This window comes from Vespula pensylvanica, chromosome 4 (genome assembly GCF_014466175.1).
Source record: "Vespula pensylvanica isolate Volc-1 chromosome 4, ASM1446617v1, whole genome shotgun sequence".
Lineage (NCBI taxonomy): Eukaryota > Metazoa > Arthropoda > Insecta > Hymenoptera > Vespidae > Vespula > Vespula pensylvanica.
The window spans coordinates 5,810,355-5,832,854 of record NC_057688.1 but is presented as its reverse complement, the minus strand read 5'-3'; the positions used below and the strand labels follow the sequence as shown (position 1 = coordinate 5,832,854).

General features: G+C 39.6%; 1 protein-coding gene across 9 annotated transcripts in view; it reads right to left on the bottom strand.

The window, feature by feature from the left end:
* Positions 1-12,363: 12,363 nt before the first annotated feature.
* Positions 12,364-22,500, bottom strand: part of LOC122628458 (homeobox protein abdominal-B-like) — an 82,825-nt gene continuing 72,688 nt past the window's right edge. For 7 of the 9 annotated variants that reach the window (XM_043810799.1, XM_043810797.1, XM_043810796.1 and 4 more), the window contains 2 exons: positions 17,384-18,499; positions 12,364-14,075 (listed from right to left, as the gene is read on the bottom strand). In XM_043810799.1, coding sequence (XP_043666734.1) covers positions 13,549-14,075; positions 17,384-18,458 — 1,602 coding nt within the window. In that variant the 5' untranslated portion in view covers positions 18,459-18,499 and the 3' untranslated portion in view covers positions 12,364-13,548. Of the gene's footprint in view, positions 14,076-17,383; positions 19,847-22,500 lie in introns of those variants that run through there. The other 2 variants (XM_043810794.1, XM_043810792.1) reach the window with 2 other exon arrangements.

The window sequence follows — 22,500 nt, the reverse complement described above, 5'->3', positions numbered from 1 at the left end:
AAAAAAGAAAACTCTGTCGTATCTCTTGAAATATTTGTAAAAAATTTCGGTCGATCCTCGATCGCGTCGTTTTTCCCTCGTAGGTAGAAAAGTCATTGAAAAATACACAGGCACCGATATTCATTTCATAGCTTCTCCCGTATTATTATCAGACGTGGCGTATCCTTCGCGTCACTAAAATATCCGAAACGCGCTTATGGAAATGACGATACCTACTAGCAGCAGAGACCGTTTGAAATATAGTATAGTATTTTATCCTGCGTCCAAAGAAGCGAATGAGGCAAACTCTTCTTTTCTCTCGCGGTCGCCATCTTCTCTCTATACTTCTTTCTCGACGCCCACCGTCGTATAATACTTTCGAAGACTTTGTATCTAAAATATTCCGGCATAAACATCAGGATTCGAAAAGGGTTACACGCGGATGAAGATACGAAGAGAAGATCTTAAGAGCTTTCCGGTGTAAGAAAGAGAGAGAAAGAAAAAGAGGAAGAGAGAAGTAGAAAGAGAAGATGTCGGCCTGTCCTCCGATTACAAAGCGACGAATCGCGACGATTCGAGACGATACCTACTCGTTGCCTCTTGGTCGTTCTCTCCCTTCGGGATTCCATCGGGACGTTTCCTCTCGTACGCCTATCGTTCTCGTATTAATCCCAATTAAGGTGCTCCGCGGATACCGCGAGAGCGTGCGTTTAATCCCTTCCACGCTTGGACAATAACGGACGATATAATAAAATCGCAAAATGACGGTAACGTCCGTGTGCCGACGTTATTATCCCGCTTGCGGTGTACTAGAGAGAGAGAAAGAAAAAGAGAAAGAGAAAAAGAGAGAGACAGTTGCCGGGCATCGCTTGAAAGACGGTACTCCACTCGCCCGAGGCATAAAATATCCGGTTAAATGCTTCGAACGAATACGAAAGAAGAGAGCGAGAGAAGGAGAGGGAAAAAAAGAGGGAAGCTCTAATACGTACGAAGGCAAGGCATCCGCGTGGAGAGCAGAACGCGTTGCTTTCCGGCGAGTGACCTGGTCGACCAATCGGAGCGAGGATTTTGCAGGACGAGTAAATAAATTGGACGAGCCGCGACCAGCTTCCCAGAATTGGGGAGACGCTTCGCTCGGGATATAAGATTGGAAGAGAGGAATAGAGAAGGAATGAGTAGCGAGAAATGAGAGAAAGAGAGAGAGAGAGAGAGAGAGAAAGAGTGGGGTACCGAAGTTCCACGTAGAATATGGTGGATATGCGGTCTGGAAATGATTTCGATATGCCAAGAAATACGGCTCTACTGCTACGAGCTCTCTGCTCATTTAAAATCACGTTATATAATCCTCTCTGAGATCTAAATTAAGGGTGAGATCGAGATTGCAACGAGGGAAGGCGAGCTCGGCTTGGTGAGCTTTCATGTTGAACGTTACGCTTAAATGAGAGATGGAGAGATCTCGATTGCTTTTTAAGATCGAGGATAAACTGGACTGCTTGTTCGTCTCTCTCTCTCTCTCTCTCTCTCTCTCTCTCTCTCTCTCTCTCTCTCTTTCTCTGATTATCTGTCTGTCTTTTCGTCCCAACGGCTTTGTTCCATAAAATGAGTTGAGGAAAGAAGAACGATTGTTAACAACGAGATCAAACTATTTTACACGTTTAAATTGTAAATGTTTCTAAATGACAATCTTTCAAAGTATTCTATCGTTATTGAAACCGTAAACGAAATAAAGATGCAACAGATTTACGTTTTAGAAATATTTTAACAAGTCTTCAAGATCTTTGTAGAAAATATTGCCGAAGAACGTCGTACTGAGAGCATCGATAGATCACTTTTAACAAGAAAACGAAGAATCTAAAAAATGGCGAATCATTTTTATGCACTTTAAGTAAGCGTCCAGTGTGATTTTAGATATAAATGTATGGATATTTCTGTAGCAAGTCTGATCTATTTTTAGAAAAGTAATCACACCAAATATATATATATATATATAGTCGTATTAACAATGTAGGTGTACCGCATTTAAAATATTGCCCTTAATATATAGTGACCGTTGCTACGGTGCTGCGCCATGTTGCGGAGATCTCACGGGCAACGAGGTAGGGGGGATAGAAGGAGGTATTTAATACGTTTCGGCGCATAAATTGCCGAGTATATGGGGCATTATGGGGTGGGACGAGACCGTCCTCGACCATTAGACCATCTTTCTGGCCTGTGCGAAATCGTCTCTCTCTCTCTCTCTCTTTTTTCTCTCTCTTTCTCTCACTCATACACTCTTTCTCTTTCCTTTCTCGTCTGTGCCCTCCATATTGTCCTTTTCTATTTCGTTCTCAGCATCTGTTTCTTTCTTTCTCCCTTTCTTTCTCCTTTTCTCTTTTTTTTTTCACTCTTCTCATTGTCTAGCTCTAGAGAATTTGATTTCTTTTGTTTTTTATTTCCCTAGCCCTTCATTCTTTCCTTTGTTGCTGATTTCGTGCGCGAAAAGAAAAATAAGAAACAAATGTATTCTCAATATATTTACTTCATTGTTTGAATATTCGAAAGTTCGTGCCAATTGTTCCTATTCATGAAAAATATTTTAAGGTTTACGTTAAAGAGGATTGATTACGATGATTATACTAATAAAATATACATACGTAAAGATAGATATTATTGTCTATTCAACGATGTTATTACATAGCATGAACATATCCGTTTATCGAGGTGACGAAAATTCTATTAAAAAAAGAAAAAAGAAACCCGTAAAAAAAATTCGATAAAGAAAAAAAAAAAAAAAAAGCAGAGAATACAAAAACACCTAACCGACGATTTTTTACTCGAAGATATACGTAGGTCTGTGTGATTATCACCACGTTTAAAATCATTCAAGACTTATACAGGACGCTCGAAACGAGGGCGGCGCACGTAATGTAAATAATCGAAAATATCTTTTATAGAGAAGAGAAGGAAGGGTAGAAAACGAACGTAAAACTAAATATAACCGAAAGACGAATGGCTTCATCATCGAGTTCGAGAACGTTGAGAGAAAAAAAGAGAAACAGAGAGAGAGAGAGAGAGAGAGAGAGAGAGACAGAGAGAGAGAGAGAGAGAGAGAGAAGCAAAGAAATGAGGTAAATTCTAGGACGAGAAGAGAAGAGAGAAGAGAAATGATGGCGAAGAGATAGAGGAGGGACGGGTGGTGATGGCGTTGAAGAAGTAAAGCTATGGGGGTGCAGAAAATCCGTGAGCGGATTAAGAGCACGATACGCGGGCGCGTTTCAGGAATTCCTCGGAGCGTTTCGCTTTTATTCGAGTCTCGGGTATCGCGAGTGGTAGCAGTGGTGGTAGCAGTACTATAGCAACGCAATTCCATTAGGCGAACGGCGATAAGTCTGACGTACTATGGAAGTTCAGCGGGAGGAGGGTCAAAGAACAATCCCAGACCGAATCGCGAACTCCCGGCGAACGAAAACGAAGAGTAGGTATAATGGATGATAGGTGGTGGGGGAAATGTACGATCGAATTGAGACGTCAACGTACGATTCTCTTTCATTTTCTCTCTCTCTTTTTCTCTCTTTTGTTTGGAGGTGCTTCAATCCCCCTAATTCAAACGTGGGTACGCGAATGCAATCGAGAGAAAGGGAGGGTTGGGTTAAAGAGTGATTCCGACTGGACGAAAGGATTATGACAGAACGTCCACGCGCTTTTTATACCCGGTTGTAAATTAAAACCCGTGTAAATGAACCTACCGACGAATATTGCCAACCCGATTCTTCCTACCCCCTACCTCCACCCTCCTACTGCCCCTGAGATATCGTGATTGCTGATAGAAAATTCAGTACGCGCTCCGATGAGACTTGGAAATATTCATTTGTTTTCATTACGCTATTCGCGTTTTATCTTCTCTCTTGTTATCACGAAATGTGAATGATCTGAGAGAGAGAGAGAGTGAGAGAGAGAGAGAGAGAGAGAGAGGGAGAGAGAGAGAGAGATTGAGAGCAGGATGCAATCTAATAAAAAATATTCGTATTTCGAGGCCAGCGTTCATTTCTTTCTGTTTTTTTTTCTCTCCTTTTTATTTTCTTTTACGACAAGTAATAAGACGGCTTATGAATTGATACAACTTGAAATGTTTTTATCTACTGAAAATGTTAAATAGAGAAGATTAGAATATTTTTATATTCATGGGGATAAAATAAAATAAAATGTTTACGATCGAATCGATCAGATTCGACGATTGAAAAGGGAAATTAAATGGGATTAAAAAACAAATTTGAAATGATACATCTCACGCTGACATTTATCATTTTTATATATTACGATTACTTCGTCTGTAAAAACGATTTTTAGATTTAATTTTAATGAACAAATGATTAGAAAAATTCGATCGTAATGATTGAGTATAAAGGAAAAGAAAAAGAAAAAAAGAAATCCAGCAGTGAAAATGCCTTCGTCGAGAGACGAAACGCATTATCAAAAACTTGAATCCATGAAAGGAAAGAAGGTTTAATTCGGAGTGGCCATGTCTCGAGCTAATAAAGATCCCAGATTCTTGAGAGGCCGCAACAAACTGCAACATTGTACGTATAAGAGTTAACCAATGAGCGGGACCTTCGGCTCCTACCCTAATAAAAGGTCGATGTTACTTCGAAGGTAGGTGGGAAGCTCGTTCTACAGGCAAGAAAGTCGCTCCTCGAGGCAATCCTTCTCACCTTCTCTACCTCTCTATATCTCTGTCTCTATCTCTGTCTTGTCTTTATTTCTGTCTTTGTCTGTGTCTCTGTCATACCCTTCCCCGCCATTTATGCCCGACTGAATTCGTTAAGACCATCAAGAATGAATTTTCGAGAGAGCTCTATGACTATACGCGTTATCTCTGCTCGCAAATTCTGCATTTTGTTGGATTCCATTTTTCAACGAATTTCATTTTTTCATAAATATACTTTTTCATAAAGTATTTATTAAATTTCATCTACGTACGTGGTTGTAAAGAAAAAAAGAAAAAAAAAAATTCTTAAGTTTGTATCTTATAACAAATAGATAGATACGTATTATTAGAATAAGCCGTAATGTGTCTCAGTAAAAAAAGAAAAAGATGGAAAAGAAAAGAAAAAATGGAGAAAAGTTAAACGATAAAAAAAAAAAAAAAAGATTATTCAACAAATTTTCGTAATATCTAGATGCTTCATCGATATCCATATGTTCTAAACAACCGTGAATCTTTTAAAACCGCGATTCGCTTGGCGAGAACCTAAGAAGACTATAAAGTTTACCGCAGTAAACATGATTTACGAACCGATGGTTAAGAAGAGTTTTGCGTTGAAAATATGCGGTTAAGTAATCATAATTATGTGACTGTATTCATGGATCCGCAAAGACGTTGGTTAAACGTTATTTTCCATGAATATACCTACAGCAACGAGAGAGAAGAAAAATCTTAACCGATTCGCAATGATGCTCGTTTACAATGAATTTTTTCGTTAACCTTGACACCTTTGAGAATAGTAGAATTATTTTTTTAAAATCGAAAACGAGTAGACGATGAATCCTTTCCTTTTTTGAAACTTTCATTTCTTTTTTTTTTTTTTTTCTTTCATTTATTATTATATTTCCTTTCACGTCGAACGACGAATCTAATTAGTCTTAGAATCTATCAGATCGTTTTCTCTTTATCACTGTCTCTGTCTCCCTTCAGAGAAAACCAAGCAAAGAAGTGGACCTCTCTCTCTCTTTCTCTCTCTCTCTCTCTCTCTCTCTCTCTCTCTCTCTCTCTCTCTCGTTAATTGCTTCCATTATTATCGATTTCGCCGTTGTTATTGCGATTTTAACGACTATTCGTTCTTTTTCCTTTTTTTTCCTTTTTTTCTTTTGTCACGGAATAATTACACGTTCGCTTTTGCACGTTCTTCGCTTCCTCTTTTCTCATTTTCCCGACAATTGCATTGGAATAGGTATCACGAAGAAGAAAAAAGAAAAGTCTGACAATAATGGCTCGTAAAGTATGACGAAACAGGAGATCGGCGACACACGATCACACATCACAGACACGTTCGATCGTACGTCGCAATAAACGAGGATGATCATCCTTGTCATGTTTCACTGTGACAAAAAAATCTTCACTCGTGAAATATCGGAAGGAAAGTTGCAACTCGATGCATACTCGATGCTCTACCCCGTAGAACTGGGGATGTAGGCGAATTTACGAAAGTCTCAGCCCTTTTAGAAAGTTCTCAACTCGAACGTTTCTAATATTTTTTCTATCGAGTGAAATTCTCAAAGGTTTGACCGGTTTACCGGTTTACATCTGTGTCCCTGTCATCTTCTTCTTTCTTTCTTCTTTTTTTTTTTGCCTAATAGAAAGTAGCACGTTTGACCGACTTGTCTACCGCATCTGAATTTTCAGCATAGCAAACGGCAAAAGGGACGATATTCTTTTCGAAAGTATTTCTATTATCATTGTACATGTATTTTATGTAAAAAAAAAAAAAAAAAAAAAATAATAATAATAATAATAATAATAATAAATGAATAAATAAATAAAAAGAAATAAAAAAATTATTAACTATCATAATAAATTTTAAATATAATTATTATCTATTTTCCTTTGGTATTTATTGTCTAATTAATAGCATGATATCTCTATATATGAAATGTTATTAATGGTAAATTAATTATCTACATACTTACTTTTTTTAGTCATCTTTCATCGTATCCATTCTTCCAAAAGGTTCCATAAATATTATTTATTATGATCATTCGGCTTCGCTTCGAATCGACACAATCTTGAAATTGATATTATAGGTAAGAATAGTTTTATTTACAATGATAAGCATACAATTTTAATTTATTATACATAGTCCAGTAATCCTGCATGAAAAATAAAAAATAAAATCAATTCTCCATGATACAGAGATGTGAACGGCTCGATTTCTAAATATACATACATACACACACATATATATATATATATATATGTATATACACATATATGTATATATGTATATATAGATTAATCATATTCGTTTATGCATTAGATATATTGTATGTATACATACATACGTTAACGTTCTAAGATGAGAATAAACTCGACGAGTTTCATTTTAACTTCAACGAAGGATCTCTCCTTCCTCTGCTTTCTCTATCATCGTACATTGGAAGGAAAGGGTATCTCCAAAAAGAGTTTTGAAGAACGTTAGCGTTAGGTAATCGTCGCGCAATAAATAACGTGTCGATTTCTTATCGATGACCCTCTTTTCGATAAAACTTTATAGATACATATTTATCGCGTTGTACATACCTACAACAAATCGGCTAAATTACAACGATTAGATTTTATTCATTATCGTCACTGTGTTTTTTTCTTCTTTTCTTTATTTTTTTTTTGTTTCTTTTTTCTTTATAGTAATGCATCGTTCGAGTCTAGTGATACAGTAATTAATACAGATCTAGTAATATAGTCATTATTTACAAAAATTCTCACACGCGAATTCTAAACGTCACGCGTTCGTTATATGTACCTACCTATGCATTCATCTATTTATGTATCTAAGTATGTATGCTTTCTTTATGTATATGTATCTATAGGTATTTGAAATCTTTCTGCGAGAAAAGGAAAAGTTTTCGCGTTAATACAGGGTGCGTATTGTCCTCTTACGTTCTACAAGTATAAAAAAGGAGTTACATTGATGGTGCTCGGGAAACAGCTAGAAACGTTTACCTTCTACTAGATTAATTGTTTAAGACGGGTTAACTAAATATTCTCTCCCCAACATTTTTCTTTTTCTTCTTCTATGTTATTTTCCTTTTTTTAGATTTTTTTTTCTTTTCTCTTTCGATCATCCTTCTTAGTTTTCGTCTCTTTCTAACGCGTAAGAACGCATTATCATTTTCGAATATCAACGTGACGTCAAACCTTCGCATTCTTTTTTAACGAGAATTTATTTAACGAGAGAGAGAGAGAGAGAGAGAGAGAGAGAGAGAGAGAGAGAGAGAGAGAGATCGCACCTGCCATCGGTGCTAAGAAATGGGTCACTCGTTTTGTTAACTATTCTTTCTTTCTTTCTTTCTTTCCATCTTTCTTTTTCTTTTTCTTTTTCTTTTCTTTTCTTTTCTTTTCTTTTCTTATCATTTTTCTTTTTCTTTTCGTCGCAATTACTTTGGCACTAATTAAACATATTTTATTATTGCACTTCGATACAGGAATAATATCTTGAATTATTTACAAGTAAAAGTATAATTTCTAGCGTCTTAAAGTTGTAAATCGATATCGTACAAGTATAATAGAATTAGCGATTGAGAGAGGCTGAACAACGGAACAACGGAAAAGTAAAGATCAAAAATCTAAGATTCAAAATAAATCAATCGAACGGAAGGATCGTAATAAAGAAGCGTATGCATGTATTCGTTCATTTGTGTGTTTGTTTGTGTGTGTTTGTATATATATATATAAGTATATATATATATATACTTATATATATATGTATATGTATATATATTATATAGCTATAATAATATATATACATATATGCATATATGTTGGTATCTATGAAAATTTTCTTCTATTCAATTTTACAAATTCTTGGATCGTCATGGCTCAAGTAACGCACAATCTTTGTCAAATTTTAATATGTATTATTTCATCGAGCATTCTTTTTTAAAACAATATACATAAATGGGATACACGTATAATATACTTTATTCACTTACCTTTCATGGTAAACAAATTAATCGTGATTGTATTTACAAATAAAAAAAAAAAAATGCGTTTTCGAATGTATATTGATATTTTATCGAGAGTCACGTTACATAAGCCATAAATATCCAACGATACGTTCTTTCTTCTTTCTTTTTTTTTCTTTCTTCCTTTCTTTCTTTTTAATCGATCTTAATTTTTTTTTTTTTACGAACGAGAGAATAAACGAACGCGATAATTTTTCAAATAAACAAGAAGATTGCACTTTTACCCGGTATTGTATAACGTGACATCACTGTTGATGAACTCGCTAATGAATATAAAACAGCGCGAAATATTACAAGACGTTTCGATCGAACCAAAAGAAAAAAAAATGATAATAAAAATAATAATAATAATAATAATAATAATAATAATAAAAGATTAAGAAAAAAAAAGTTAATAATAAAAAGAATAAAATTAAAATATAGATACGAACGTAGGAAATTAAATCTAATGTGTAAGTACAAATCTTATATGTAAGATAATGGATGCACGAAATACAATAAACTGCCTGCATCGAGCTAATAAAAACATTTCTTTTGTTCCGATATATATCTGACAAATTATAATTCCGTATTCATCAAGAAACTAGATTAAAAAAAAAATAAAAAAGAAATAATAAAAAAAAAAAAAGAAGAAATTAAAATATATTTGCTCGTATATACCTTTAAAAAAACGCCCGATACGTGAATCTGGATCAGTCTCTTATCCCTCCGTCATCATAATAATAATAATATTATTATTATAAGCTGATAGGTACATACAAAACAACACACAATAAAAACAATAACATAATATTAACATGACGCTCACAATATAATAATAATAATAATAATAATAATAATAATATAATAATAATAATAATAATAATAATAATAATAATAATAATAATAATAATAATCAGCTTAATAATAGGAATAATAAACATCGTCCGCGATATAATAATTACTAATTACTTACAATCGTGTTCAATAAAGCCCTAGATGACACGGTGACTGGGTTGCGACCAGTATCCAGTTTTATTATATTTTCTTTCACTCATTTTCATTTCTCTTTAATCCTCTCTCAAATATTTTTTCTTATTCGATTATTCATTTTTTTTAATTATTTTCCATATAATATCATATAGTTGCATTAATAACTATCATAGTACCGTGGAGAGAACTATACATTTGCCCGAACCCAGTTTCACAGATTTTAATATATACTTAAACGAATCCTCACAGTCTCGCTTTTGCACTCGATTTATACACGTACACCGCATATATATATGTATATAATCATATGTTTATATATATATATGTATATAATTGCACACACACACATATATATATATATATCTATACATATAATTTTTCTTACTCTTTTTCTCTCTTACTCGTTCATTCACTCGTTCATTAGATCTTTAATATTTCGCAACACGTTTCTTCCGAGAAAAATTAATAAAATATTCTGCATTTGTATGTTCGTCCCTTTTTTTTTTCGTTTCTACCTTACTTTATCTTATTTCCTCACATATTCTCTATATTTTATCAACTTTCCTCGGAAGAAAAATCATTTTCGAGAAGCTCACACTCTTATGGATGCACAAGTTTGCCCACGCACACATATTCAAACGCATATGTCGAAGAGGAGAGACGATCGAGGAGAACGCATATACATACATATACATAGATATATATATATATATATATATATATATATATATATATATATCTGTGCTTAGGAAATTTTTGGGCGAAAAAGTTGCACCTTTTATACAGATTAAACCGTATTAACATGAGCTTATTGACAAACTACTTTCTCTCGTATTTATATATTCATTATTTTTAATACTTGCGTACTTTAAATATAATTTATTTTCAAGGTTTAAACAAATTTATAACAAAATTTTAAAAATCGATCACGTTATATATACGGTTTAACCTGTTTAGAAAAAAAAAAAAAAGAAGAAACAGAGATCTACTTGGGATTAATTTCTTCAATTTCTTCCGTCATACGAAGAAAAAAAAAAGAAAAAGGAAGAAAGAGAAAAGAAATAAAAAAGAAAAAAAAAAGAGTAAAAAGTAAAATAAAAAAAGGAAGAAGAACAAAAGCAAACTGCAGTCGGCAGGTCACGAGCGTGACGTTCGTTCGTAAATTTTTGTCGAGGTCAAGATCGTTCATCGATTTTCGCGAAGGTTCGTAGTACAGGGGAGCAGAGCAAGGGAAACGTTCGCAGGACACGTTAAAGGAGAATCGTCAAAGTCGAGCCACTGTGTTCAGTCCTTTTGACGTGCACGATAATCGTATGTTCTTTCTTTTCTATTTTCGTTTCCTCGCTTTTTCTTTTTTTTACTTTCGCCACAAACACGACTCCAACCATCTTCGAACTATCTAACGACGCACGTACATAGAAAACAAAAAAGAAAAAAAGAAAAAGCAGAGAAAGAAGAAGAGAAGTTAAATAAAAAAATAAGAAAAAAATAAAAAAAAAAATAGATAGTAAGAAAAGAAGAAGAAGAAGAAGAAACAAAAAGATCGACGAGAAAGGAAAGAGATCGTAACGAGAAACTGACGAAGCAAGACGAAGATATTTGAAATACCGGACGAGACTCTAATCGAGAGACCCGGACGTCAATAAAGTTTTTCCGTTTATTATTATTTTTTTATTTTTTTATTCTTCTTCTTCTTTCCTCGGCAAAAGAGCAAAGAGAAATAAGAGAGAGAGAGAGAGAGAGAGAGAGAGAGAAAAAGAGAACATAAGATCGAAGATGTAAATCGAACGATTATACTTAGAGCTAACGATAAAATGAACGAACTGGTACAACAATTTTTTTCGAGTGCATCATTTTTAAGTACACTATACCAACCTAGAACGATTTTCTCTTCCGGAGTATTCGAGTACTCGCCCACGCGAGTTTCCCGCAAAAATATTGGAACTGTCTGCAAGCGATCAGCCAGTACCGTAATAACGCCTTCTCTGACGAAGATCGAACAGCTAGGTTGCCTTAGGAAGGATACGCTCGATGGGACTTCACTATTCGATTTCACCGTTAGTCGCCTACTTTCGATCTAAAGAAATGCACAGATAACAACTACAAATGTTTGTTTCCGAGCCGAACAAACGAATTTACTTCACGATTCCATTACATTCGAATTTCATATACATATTTTCTTATATTCTTTTCTTCCCTTTATCTCCCGATATCTTTCTTTTCTTTTTTTTAGTCCCTATCTAAAGTTACAACAAAGAACAAAATTTTATGAGCACCAATAATGATCGACTCCAATTCGCGAGAAATTTTTCATAGGAAATATTTCGACTTACCAAACTTATATCTCCTCGACTTTCACGTAGCCTCCTCCCCTCCCCCTCCCCCTCCCACCCCCACCACACTTGCGTCGTTTCACTTCTAATCGTAAGAGGGATGTTTAGGGTTGACGTTCTAACAGCATCTGACCCGGTTTAGCGTGTAAGTGCAATGATCTAATATACTAACGTTCAGATTCAACGCGTCGTACGAATGAAAAGAAATGGAAGAAAAAAAGAAAAAAAAAACAAAAGGAAAAAAAAAAAGAAAAAAAGGAGAAGGGAAAAACGCGCGTTTCGCGAAAGGATTTTGAATGAGACACTGAACGAGAGATGCTTATTATTCTTTTATCTCGTATGTATATGTATATATACATATATATATGTATATATGTATTATATATATGTGTATATCTATAGGTGGAGAAGATATTACCGAATAAGGTTTGGACAGATTGTTTGGTGTCACGCGTATTTGCCCGACAACGATGACGATTAACGACCCGTTCAATTCGAAGCTGACCGACACTGGACACCGACACACTCGACGAAGAGTCTCCGGAGCACTTTACGCATTCGTTTCTGCTCCTTGAGTTTTTTCATTTTTCTTTATCTCTTTTTATACAATAAGCTTGCGCTTGCCTTTCATCGATAACCGTTATAATAATACACAATAATATTTAATAATAATAATAATTAATAATAATAATAATTAATAATAATAATTAATAATTATTAATAATAATATTTATACTACTCGCATATCGTATCTCTCCGTAAAATGATCGTCCAGTTTCTAAAGCTGTCGAAAATAATACGGAGAGATAGATATAGAGAGAATGAGAAGGAGAGAAAGAGATAGAGAGACAAAGAGAGAAAAAGAGAGATAAACAGAGAGAAGGAGAGTGAGAGAGTCCAGTGCGTGCGCGCGTGCACACGTCTTTCGTTGAACGCGACCGGCTGCTTTTAAGCGAGCTAATAGATATAAAGTAGTTTCTCTGGGGCGTCGGTAGATCGAGAAAATTCATGCGGCCAAGCCGTGCGAGGTCTGATGAAGAAGCGCGGGATATTGTTGCGCTACGTGCGGCAGCTGATGATGGTGATGGTGATGGTGGTGATGATGATGATGCGGTGTGGTCGCGTGGACGTGTCCGTGCGGATGGACAATCGCGACGGTACGATCGTTGGTACCAGCGGCGTTCCCGCCGCTGGCCGATCGTATAGGCGTCGCGGAATTTCCGTGCGTCAGCGTACTCTGCGGAATGCCGGCTGCCGCCGCCGCTACCACCAAACTCGCGTGACCTCCGACCCCGTGGCTACCCGTCGAGACGCCGATTCCGCCGGCGTTACTACCGCTCATGACACCGGTCATTACACCGGAACCGAGACCCGTACCGACACCCGAACCGACACCCGAACCGACGGTAGAACCAACGGCAGTACCAACTGCAGAACCAACGACGCCGACGTTGCCTCCAGTGGCAATCGCTGCCGCCGTTGTTGCCCCGGTGCTCGACGAGGAGCCGTGAGGATAGTGGCCGAAGACGACCCCAGAGAAGGCCACGGGTCACTGATGATGATGCTTCGCCGAGCCGTTCGCGTGGTGTGCTTGCGCGACCACGTGATGACTCGAAGGGGCCGCATGACCGGCACCCGGATGATGATGACCACCGGTCGCGCCTCCTCCACCATGATGATTCGCGTTATTCGCGCTATTGTTGTTATTATTATTATTATTGTTATTGTTTTGTTGTTGTTGCGATTGACGCTGCGTATTCTTCTTGTTCTTCATACGCCGATTTTGAAACCAGATCTTGACCTGTCGCTCGGTCAAATTCAATGTCCTCGCGAGTTCCCATCGTTTCTGCTTCGAGACGTATGCGTTGAAAAGGAACTCCTTCTCTAACTCCAACGTTTGATACTTCGAATACGGTTTGCGCTTCTTTCGTACCGTCATCGGACCCGTCCACTCCAAATGCGTCGAACCACCGCAGCCGACACCTACGCCAGCCACACCGGCCACGCCGACGCCCACGCCGACTCCCGCCAGGGAACCTGCTGGAAAAAACGAAGATGGGGAGGAACCCCACATCACTTAACACAATTAGTTTGCCAGTAATAAGGCTGCTTATGTTTTTATTCATGGTTTTCTTTCCTTTCTTTTCTTTTCTTTTTCTCTTTTTTTTCTTTCTTTTTTTTTTTTTTTAATTCCTATGGATATCCTTCAATTTGGATTCTACGGTGCATCGAGGGGGAGGGAAAGAAAAGGACAAAACACGGTGTTCGTAATTATGGTAAGGATTTTCATCGTGCCAATTATTCGTCCCTCTTTAGAAATCACTGTTCCCAAATCGTATTAATAATTTTCCGTTTTTCTTGTCGCATATCTGAATTAAAAAATAATTTATCAAAGAACGAAAAAGGATATTCGAGATCGTAAGAACAGGGGCCCAAGAAGATCAATGCTCGTTCCTGAAACGAAACCTCTAACGTAAGAGAGAACTCGTGTTGAGTGCGTGAGTGCAGAGACTGTGTGGTAAGTCTATGTGTATACGTACATACATACATATATATATGTATATATATATACATATACACGTATATGCATATACACGAGGGTTGTGTCGGAGAGTCGCCAGCCGCTCTCGAGAACGGCGAAACGGTATGATATAATTGGACCGGTTATACTATCCAAACGAAAAACGTTAGCTCTTTGGTGTGGCTCGCGGAACTATTAGTGGCTTCTTCGACTTTCTTCTCCATCATCATTTTCTATCTCTTTTTCTCATACCAAGAAGAGTCAACTAGTAGCAAGTAGTTAGTGCTATTCAAGCAGTTTCTTTACTCACATCGGTGGTTCCTGTTTCTACTTTGCGGAAAAACCTGCTACGTGAATCGTTTCCACAGGAAAGAGGAAACATCGTTTATGTTAACCCATAAATACGTAAAAAGATAAGATTACGAGATCTGCATTGATCCAATTATTTGACTTAGTTTATTTTTAACAACACGACTAATATAAATTCTCCCGCGTAATACATTATCTTTCTCAAATTTATTCCATTTATTCATTTATTCATTTTTTGTAAAAGTAAAATTATTCAAGTCGATTATTTAAGTCGAGTTGATCTATCGAAGATGTTATGAAATAAATGGAAATTTTTAGTCTTCCTGAAAAACGATTCCTATTTTTTTTTTCTATCTCTTCTTCTTTTTTTTGGAATATAAATATTCGTTGGACCTGTCCAAAACTCGACGAAATCCTTTCGATGATCTTTAATCGAACGATCGTTTGGATATTTCGATTGATTGGATGCGAACCATATGGACATAATAAAGGCATAACAAACGCTCTCCTTGTGTCTCTACGCACTGCGGTATAATTGCTTAAGCGACAGGAATTTATTGCCCACTAAAACCGTGAAAATATGCAAATTATTTAACAAAGGTCAGGATTCTCACGAATATCGACGCGTTTGAGAAAGAGAGAGAGAGAGAGAGAGAGAGAGAGGGAGAGAATGAGAGAGACACCAGTTCGTTCTTACGAGCAAAGCCATGAATCAAACGACGCGTCGTATCGATTTCTATTCGAACGATTACGCTGTTAAATTTTCCCGAATGTCGCGTAAACTTTTTTCGCGAAATATTTTTACATATCGATATTACGAATCTAATCGAATTTATAAATCGAACGCGATCGAACTTTCCGTTCACTTTATTGTCCTTACGTAAAAAGATCCATAGATCATTTTCCGAATTTATCCCGCGTAAAAACTTTCTTCCAACTATCTCAACTCGTAGAAATGATAAAACGATTGAAAGGGACAATGTAGAATCGTGTTTGCGAATAACCAAGTACAATCAAGGGGAGAGAATATTTTAGATAAAAGAATATCACCGTCCAACGTTCGTCGACCAGTATAAACTTATCGCATGTGCATATGTACATATATAACAAGAAAATAACATCGATTGGAACGAATCGATATCTACTTCTGCTCCTTTCAAACAACCTTATGAATAAGGTATAACAGGAAGAGGTAAAGAATCTCGATCGAGTATCAGGTTCCTTTAAAATATGTCGAACGTTTACGTTATCGTTTATTATATTGCAATCCTAAAATTTACACGGGTCATTTGGCAAAAGAGAATGAAATATTTTTACAACGTATACGTATATGTATAAATTCTTAGAAAATCTTAGCGAATTCCATATATCGACTTTTTGAAAATTATCTATGAAAGAAATTCAATCGAAAGCTGTTCTGTCATTAAGAAATCGAAAGGATTAATTAAACGTGAAAAGAAGATTTCATGTGATCGAGTTCGACGATAAATCGAATAGAAGGGAACAGTGATTTTTTTTTATATAAAAAAGCTTTGCAAGTCCACCTGCTCGAGAGCTCGTTACTCGACGGTCGCTCGTCCGTTCGTATATAAGAGAACGGGACGAAACATTATACGAACACGTATATACGTACACACACTTATATATATATATATATATATATATATATATATATATATATATATACGCATAGAAGCGTACGTGTATGGAGTTGACGATAGGAAGCAAGTGGCGGCACTTTCTTGCAGCGAACGAAGTGAACGGGCAAAGATAATAGCGCTGCCATCTATTGGGAGCTGCGTACACTAGACGCAGCACCTTTGAGAGACTTTGTATGTATGATATATATGTATGTACAGATATATATATATATATACACATTGTAGCTCGCTTGCGCGCGCACATCTCTTTCCTTCTCTCACTCGCTCTTCTCTTCCTCTCTTTTTCTCTTTCTAGCTCACGCATACTATTAACTCGAGTAGCGATAACTCGCTTTATCGGGTCGCCGTGTGTACGACTTTGAAGTGGAAGCGATCTAGCCGATAAATAAGAATTGTGTAGGTAGATATATATACATACATATACATATATATATATATATATGTATGTAGAGAGAAAGAGAGAGGAGAGAGAGAGAGAGAGAGAGAGAGAGTAGAGAAAATCATAAGATAGACTGAAAGTTCTGTGAAAATAAAATAAAATATACGGTATGAAAAAGAAAAAAAAAAGGATAAGAAAAAGATGGAAAGAAAAAGCGGATGGCATAGGTTTCATAAGTAGGATAGTGCGTCGTTTTTAGGAGAAATATAGTTAGAAGTATGGAGCAAAGGATAAGAGGGGAGGATGACACGGGGCCTTGGAACAGATCAGCTGATCGGAGGCGCGCGCCTGAGTTTTACGAGTTACGGCCGCCAATAAAGTCAGAGCCGCGGCTCGCACGTTGCAAGCTCGAACAGGAGAGAAAGAGAGAAAGAGAAAGAGAGAGACAGAGAGAGAGAGAGAGATAGAGAGAGAGAGAAAGAGAGACGGAAGAGGAGTCAGAGTCGATGCTTACCTGGGGGTGGATAGGGACTGGAAGTGACGGGCTCGGGTGCCCCGTAGTTCCTTAGTCCGCCATAACCATCATGAGGAAAGGTTCCTTCCGCGGCGACCATCGCGGCTGCAACTCTGCCCCGATCGTCGGCCGCGGAGGGTGTTAGATATGGAACAGTCGGCTGCGAATGCGGATGATGATGAGCAGCTGTATCAACCGGATGATGATGCCTCGCAGTGGTGTAAGGCGCGTAATTACACCAGCTCTGCCCAAAACTGCTCTGATGACAAGATGATACAGTAGGATCGGGTGGTCCCGTGGCCGCTGCCGTGACCGAGGAGGTACCACCTGCCGCACCGCTGGATGATCCGCTCACGGTAGCAGCTCCAGCAGAATTATAAGGCTTGTAATCAGGAGTAGTGGCCGCCGAGGCCACGGTCGCGGTTGCAGGCGACCAAAAGGTCACCGTAGATCCGGTTTTCCGGTTGTCCCTCGAGGAACCGGACGTCGAGGTCGGATCGGCCGCCAGATTGTAATACGTCGGGGGGTTGTTAGCCCCGTATGTTTGATGGTGATTTAAGGACTCGCTCGCCGCGGAGGAGTAATGCGAGTCCTGCGGATGATGAGGACTGTAACTCCAACCGCCTTGCGAGCCTGCCGAGGACGAGTGCGAGTGTCGTATCACGCCCGATGCCGCGGCCCCAGCCGCACCAACCGATGATGCCTCGACACAGGATACTTCCCCGTAGCTCGAGCCGGCTCCGCTGGCACCGCCTGGGGTAGCCGTTAGTCTTTTCGCAGGTATATGAAGCGGTCCCGTCGCGCTGTTGCTCGCGACCGAGGAGGCGCTCGGTGAGGTCGAGCTGGCGCTCGCTGAAGGTGCCGATGGTGCGGTCGTGCCTGATGACGCTGGGACACCAGGGGAGGTTGGTGTCGTCGCTTGTTGTTGTTGTTGAGGTGGTTGTTGCTGTTGATGAGAGCCTGCAGTTGAACTCTGTTGTTGTTGTTGCTGTTGTTGCTGCTGTAGCGATACGAGAGTCGAAGCTGTAGGTTGTACCGGCGGAGGACTTTCGTCGTACAGGGAACCGTTCATCATGGTCCACCAGGTCACCCCGGTGGAATGCCCCGCTCCGGTGGCTGTCCCCATCGGCGTGACGGAGCCAGGGTGGCCCACGCCGGAGCCGCACAGCGGCGCGGCGTGCACATTGTCGTACAGCGTAGCCGTTGAGCAAGCCACGTGATCGGTGATGGTGCAGATGATGCCGGTTTATTGCCGATGTTATAACGCCGATGTCGAGGGACGACGACGGCGAAACCGTGGCACCCACGCCGACGAGCGATCGTAGAAGATGTTAGGTGGTGACGGAGGAAGAGGAGGAGGAGGAGGAGGAGGAGGAGGAGGAGGAGGAGGAGGAGGAGGAGGGAAAGGAGGAGGAGGTGATGGTAAAGAGAAGATCGGGTTGAGGAGGATAAAGGAGGATAAAAGGGGGTTGGGGGAGGGGAAGGAAGAAGCTCGAAGGAACCGACCGACCGGGTGGTATTCAGCGAGAAGCGAGGCGGCACGTCATCGAAGAGCGGACGCGCGCGACAAAGTGCGAGGATCAGCACCGAGGGTTCGCCGCCGCCGGTGGTGCGAGCATAGCAAGACGGACCGAGAGTAAATAAAGAGCGCGCGTACCGAACGTAAGGAACCACGGGTAAGGAGGGGAGAGCGGAGGATCGGAGGGGGCAGGGAGAAAGGGGTCGGTGGAACGAGTCAGAGATAGGAGAAGGAGCGGTTTGCGGGAGGGACGGAAGAACGGCCGGAGGACGAAGGCGCGATAAATTATACGAGCCAAGTCGTCGCGTCGTCGCGTCGGCCGTTAAACGACGATGAGCGTAACGTCGTCGAGCGGGTCGACAATGGCGGGTGACAGGAGCCACGTGCAGACCAGATCGTTGGTACAGGTGTCCACCAGGATGTCCAAATTCAGAATACACGTTCCAAGTATCGTTGTCGTGTCCGAATCCACGATGGTCCAGGAGAGAGAGATAGAGAGATATATATATAGGAGAGAGGGAAAAAAACACAGCACGATTTAATAAAACTCGATAATCGTCTTTCCGGTCGCTGGGAATCGTTGGTTCGCGTTTTAACGAGTCTCGACTATCGAGGATAATTCCTCGAGAATTTTCACTTGGCAATCGCTGTATCGTTTCACTGCGCTAAGAACGTCACTGCGGACGTTCCGCGAGCGGCGGGAATGCACCGGCCGCGTGTCGTCCCTCTTTCTCCTTCCTCAATGACGGAACCTGTCAGCACCGTCGTCGTCGTCGTCGTTGTCGTCGTCGTCGTCTTCAACACCCTCATAACTATAGTCTCTGTCCTTTTCCCGAAGGAACGTCACTCGGAACACAGTGCGCACCACTCGTTAGCAAGAGAGAGAGGGGGAGAGAGAGAGGGGGAGAGAGAGAGAGGGAGAGAGAGAGAGAGAGAGAGAGAGAGAGAGAGAGAGAGAGAGAGAGAGAGAGAGAGAGAGAGAGAAAGGAAGAAAGAAAGAGAAGAAGAGAAAGAGAGAGAAAGATACGATAGAAAGAGAGAGGTATATATATATATGTATATATGTATACACACACACACATGTATATATCGACGTAAATATAGATATAGAGATATATAGGAAAACGAGCGGGCAAGATAGAGAGTGTACGAGAGAGCGAGAGAGAACGATATATTCAAAAGAAAAAGAGGACGTTTTTGATCGGCCTGACCGAGGCTCTTCGAGAGGGAGAAAAAGTTTATTCTCCCTTTCGCGCTCCCGAATCCAGGTAGTATCCCAACAAGAGATTATTGCAACACAGGGTTTTTTTTTTCCACGTAGAGAAGTAAAACCATTCGAAGATATATGTATACGTGTAGCGGTCTCCTTCAAAAGGCAAACGTAGCGGGATTTACCTTCATCGAGTTTCTCCCGAAAAGACGACACATACACGATCGCGCATACGCACACATGGCAAGTCTCCTTTCTTCTCGTTGGCCTCGCTGAGCCGAGCCGAGCGTCAACTGAGAGCTCTGTCCACTGCTCTGAGCCGAACGGACTGGAAGGCGACACTCGCGCTATCTCGTGGAACGTTTCAATACTAGATCTACGCTGTCGAACGTATTCCCTCCCTCCTCTACTCCCACCGCTGTTCCCCCTCTACCAGCGAAAACTCGTATGCTCTAATCTGCCCTCTCTTTCTCTTTCCCTTTCTTTCTCTCTCTCTCTCTCTTTCTCTCTCTCTCCCGCTTCTACCTCCCACTCTTTCTATCATCCCTCTTCCTCTTTCACTTTTCTTCTCTCTCTCTCTCTCTCTCTCCCTCTGAACCCCCTCTTTTCTTTTATCTCTCTCTTTCTCTCATCCACGTTAGACGCCCGTAGAACGTTACAGACTTTTCTGCCCTCTCAACGGTATATCGCGCTCTTTCCCAAAATCTTCCTACCAAGACAAAAAGGAAACACGTCTTGACTATGTAGCCGATGACCTGGATCGAAGCGACGAATGAACGGCAGGTGCGTCAACCGCAAACCCCGCCACGCATTCTTGAATCTCTTCTTCCTTCTCTCTTATGACGACACTAATGAGAAAGAGAACTTAGCTGTCTGATTTATGCCGCTATCTATCGTCGATGATCCTATCAAAAAGGATAGATGATACAGACGTGATCTTTGGATCGGTTCCAAATAAACCAATGGGTATTTATATGAAATGCCTGTTCCTCTTGATAGAAACATAATTTTATCAGTTATATTTTTCCCCTTGGATATTATAAGATATCAATGTTCGAAGAATCCTATCTATTTCCATTTGATCCCGGATAATACTGTTCCCGCCTAATCGCATGCGTACTCCAAGAAACGACCTCGTGGATCACACCCCTGTGACGAGGATAGCATGTGTAGTGTCCGCGTGGTGCGTTAGTATCCTACGCGTTGCACGGATAACCGTGGCAAATGTATAGGAGGGAGGAAGAGACAGAAAGAGAGAAAGAGACAGAGAGAGAGAGAGAGAAACAGGGATAGAAAGATAGAGTGGTAAATAGGGAAAGAGAGACGGCAATACGTCATGCCGGTATTGTGCAGTCTAAATCTCGGTATGTACTTTTATGGGCAGTAAAGTAAAACGGTCTGACAACAACTCTGACTGCACACACGCTTTTCGTCCGAGCGACCATCCGTCCATCCGTCCGTCCATCCGTTCGTTCGTCCGTTCGTCCACCCACCCACCCACTCATCCATCCACCTACCTATCCATCCATCCATCCATCCATCCATTCATCTATCCCGCGCGCCACCAGATAGCATCATGCGCGGGAACAACGCACCCAATCGAATCGTCGACCGATTTTTTTGTTGAAATCTTTTTTAAATTTCTCGTTAATTATTATTAAACGATAATTACGCTAATGTCTGTCTCGTATGTGTTTCTTTTTTTTTTGTCTTTCTCTCTTTTTTTTTTTTTTTCTTTGGATTTTTTCCTCTCACAATTATTAATTTTTTCAATCCTTTAAAATCGAAAACTTATAATTCCGGATAGAGATTTAACGATAAAAACGTGAGAAAAAAGTCGTCTACCGACTTACCTCTCTCCTCCCACCCCCCTCACTTCATCCTCCTTTTCCTACCCACGCCTCTAGCAGTTAAAACTTTGAAAACAACGCGAACGAGAAAAATCTCACGGGAAATCGTGTACTTATTTACACACCAACGTGCCAACTCGAAGGAAAGACACTTTACGAATAGCAACGCGATAAATCCCGTACGAGCGGGTGACGCGAACCGGCCGACGTTTGTTGTACGCGATCATGAATGGACTTTATAGCACTACGCCCATTTATAGGTTATATCCGTGGTTTAGTAACTATGCTCTTTAATACGACGACGTTAGTATACCTACGTACAATCTTCTTCTGTTTACTGCGAATAATTTGTCTGGGAATGATAAACGATAGGCACTTAGACATACTTTTGGAGATACACTTTAAAAGTAGATTTTACGGACGAATAATTCTTCTCCGTTCTACGAAGATTTTACATATGTTTTTTTTTTCTTTTCTTTTCTTTTTCCTCTTCGTTTTTTTTACCACATTTTTTCTTTCTTTTTTTCTATTTTTTTTT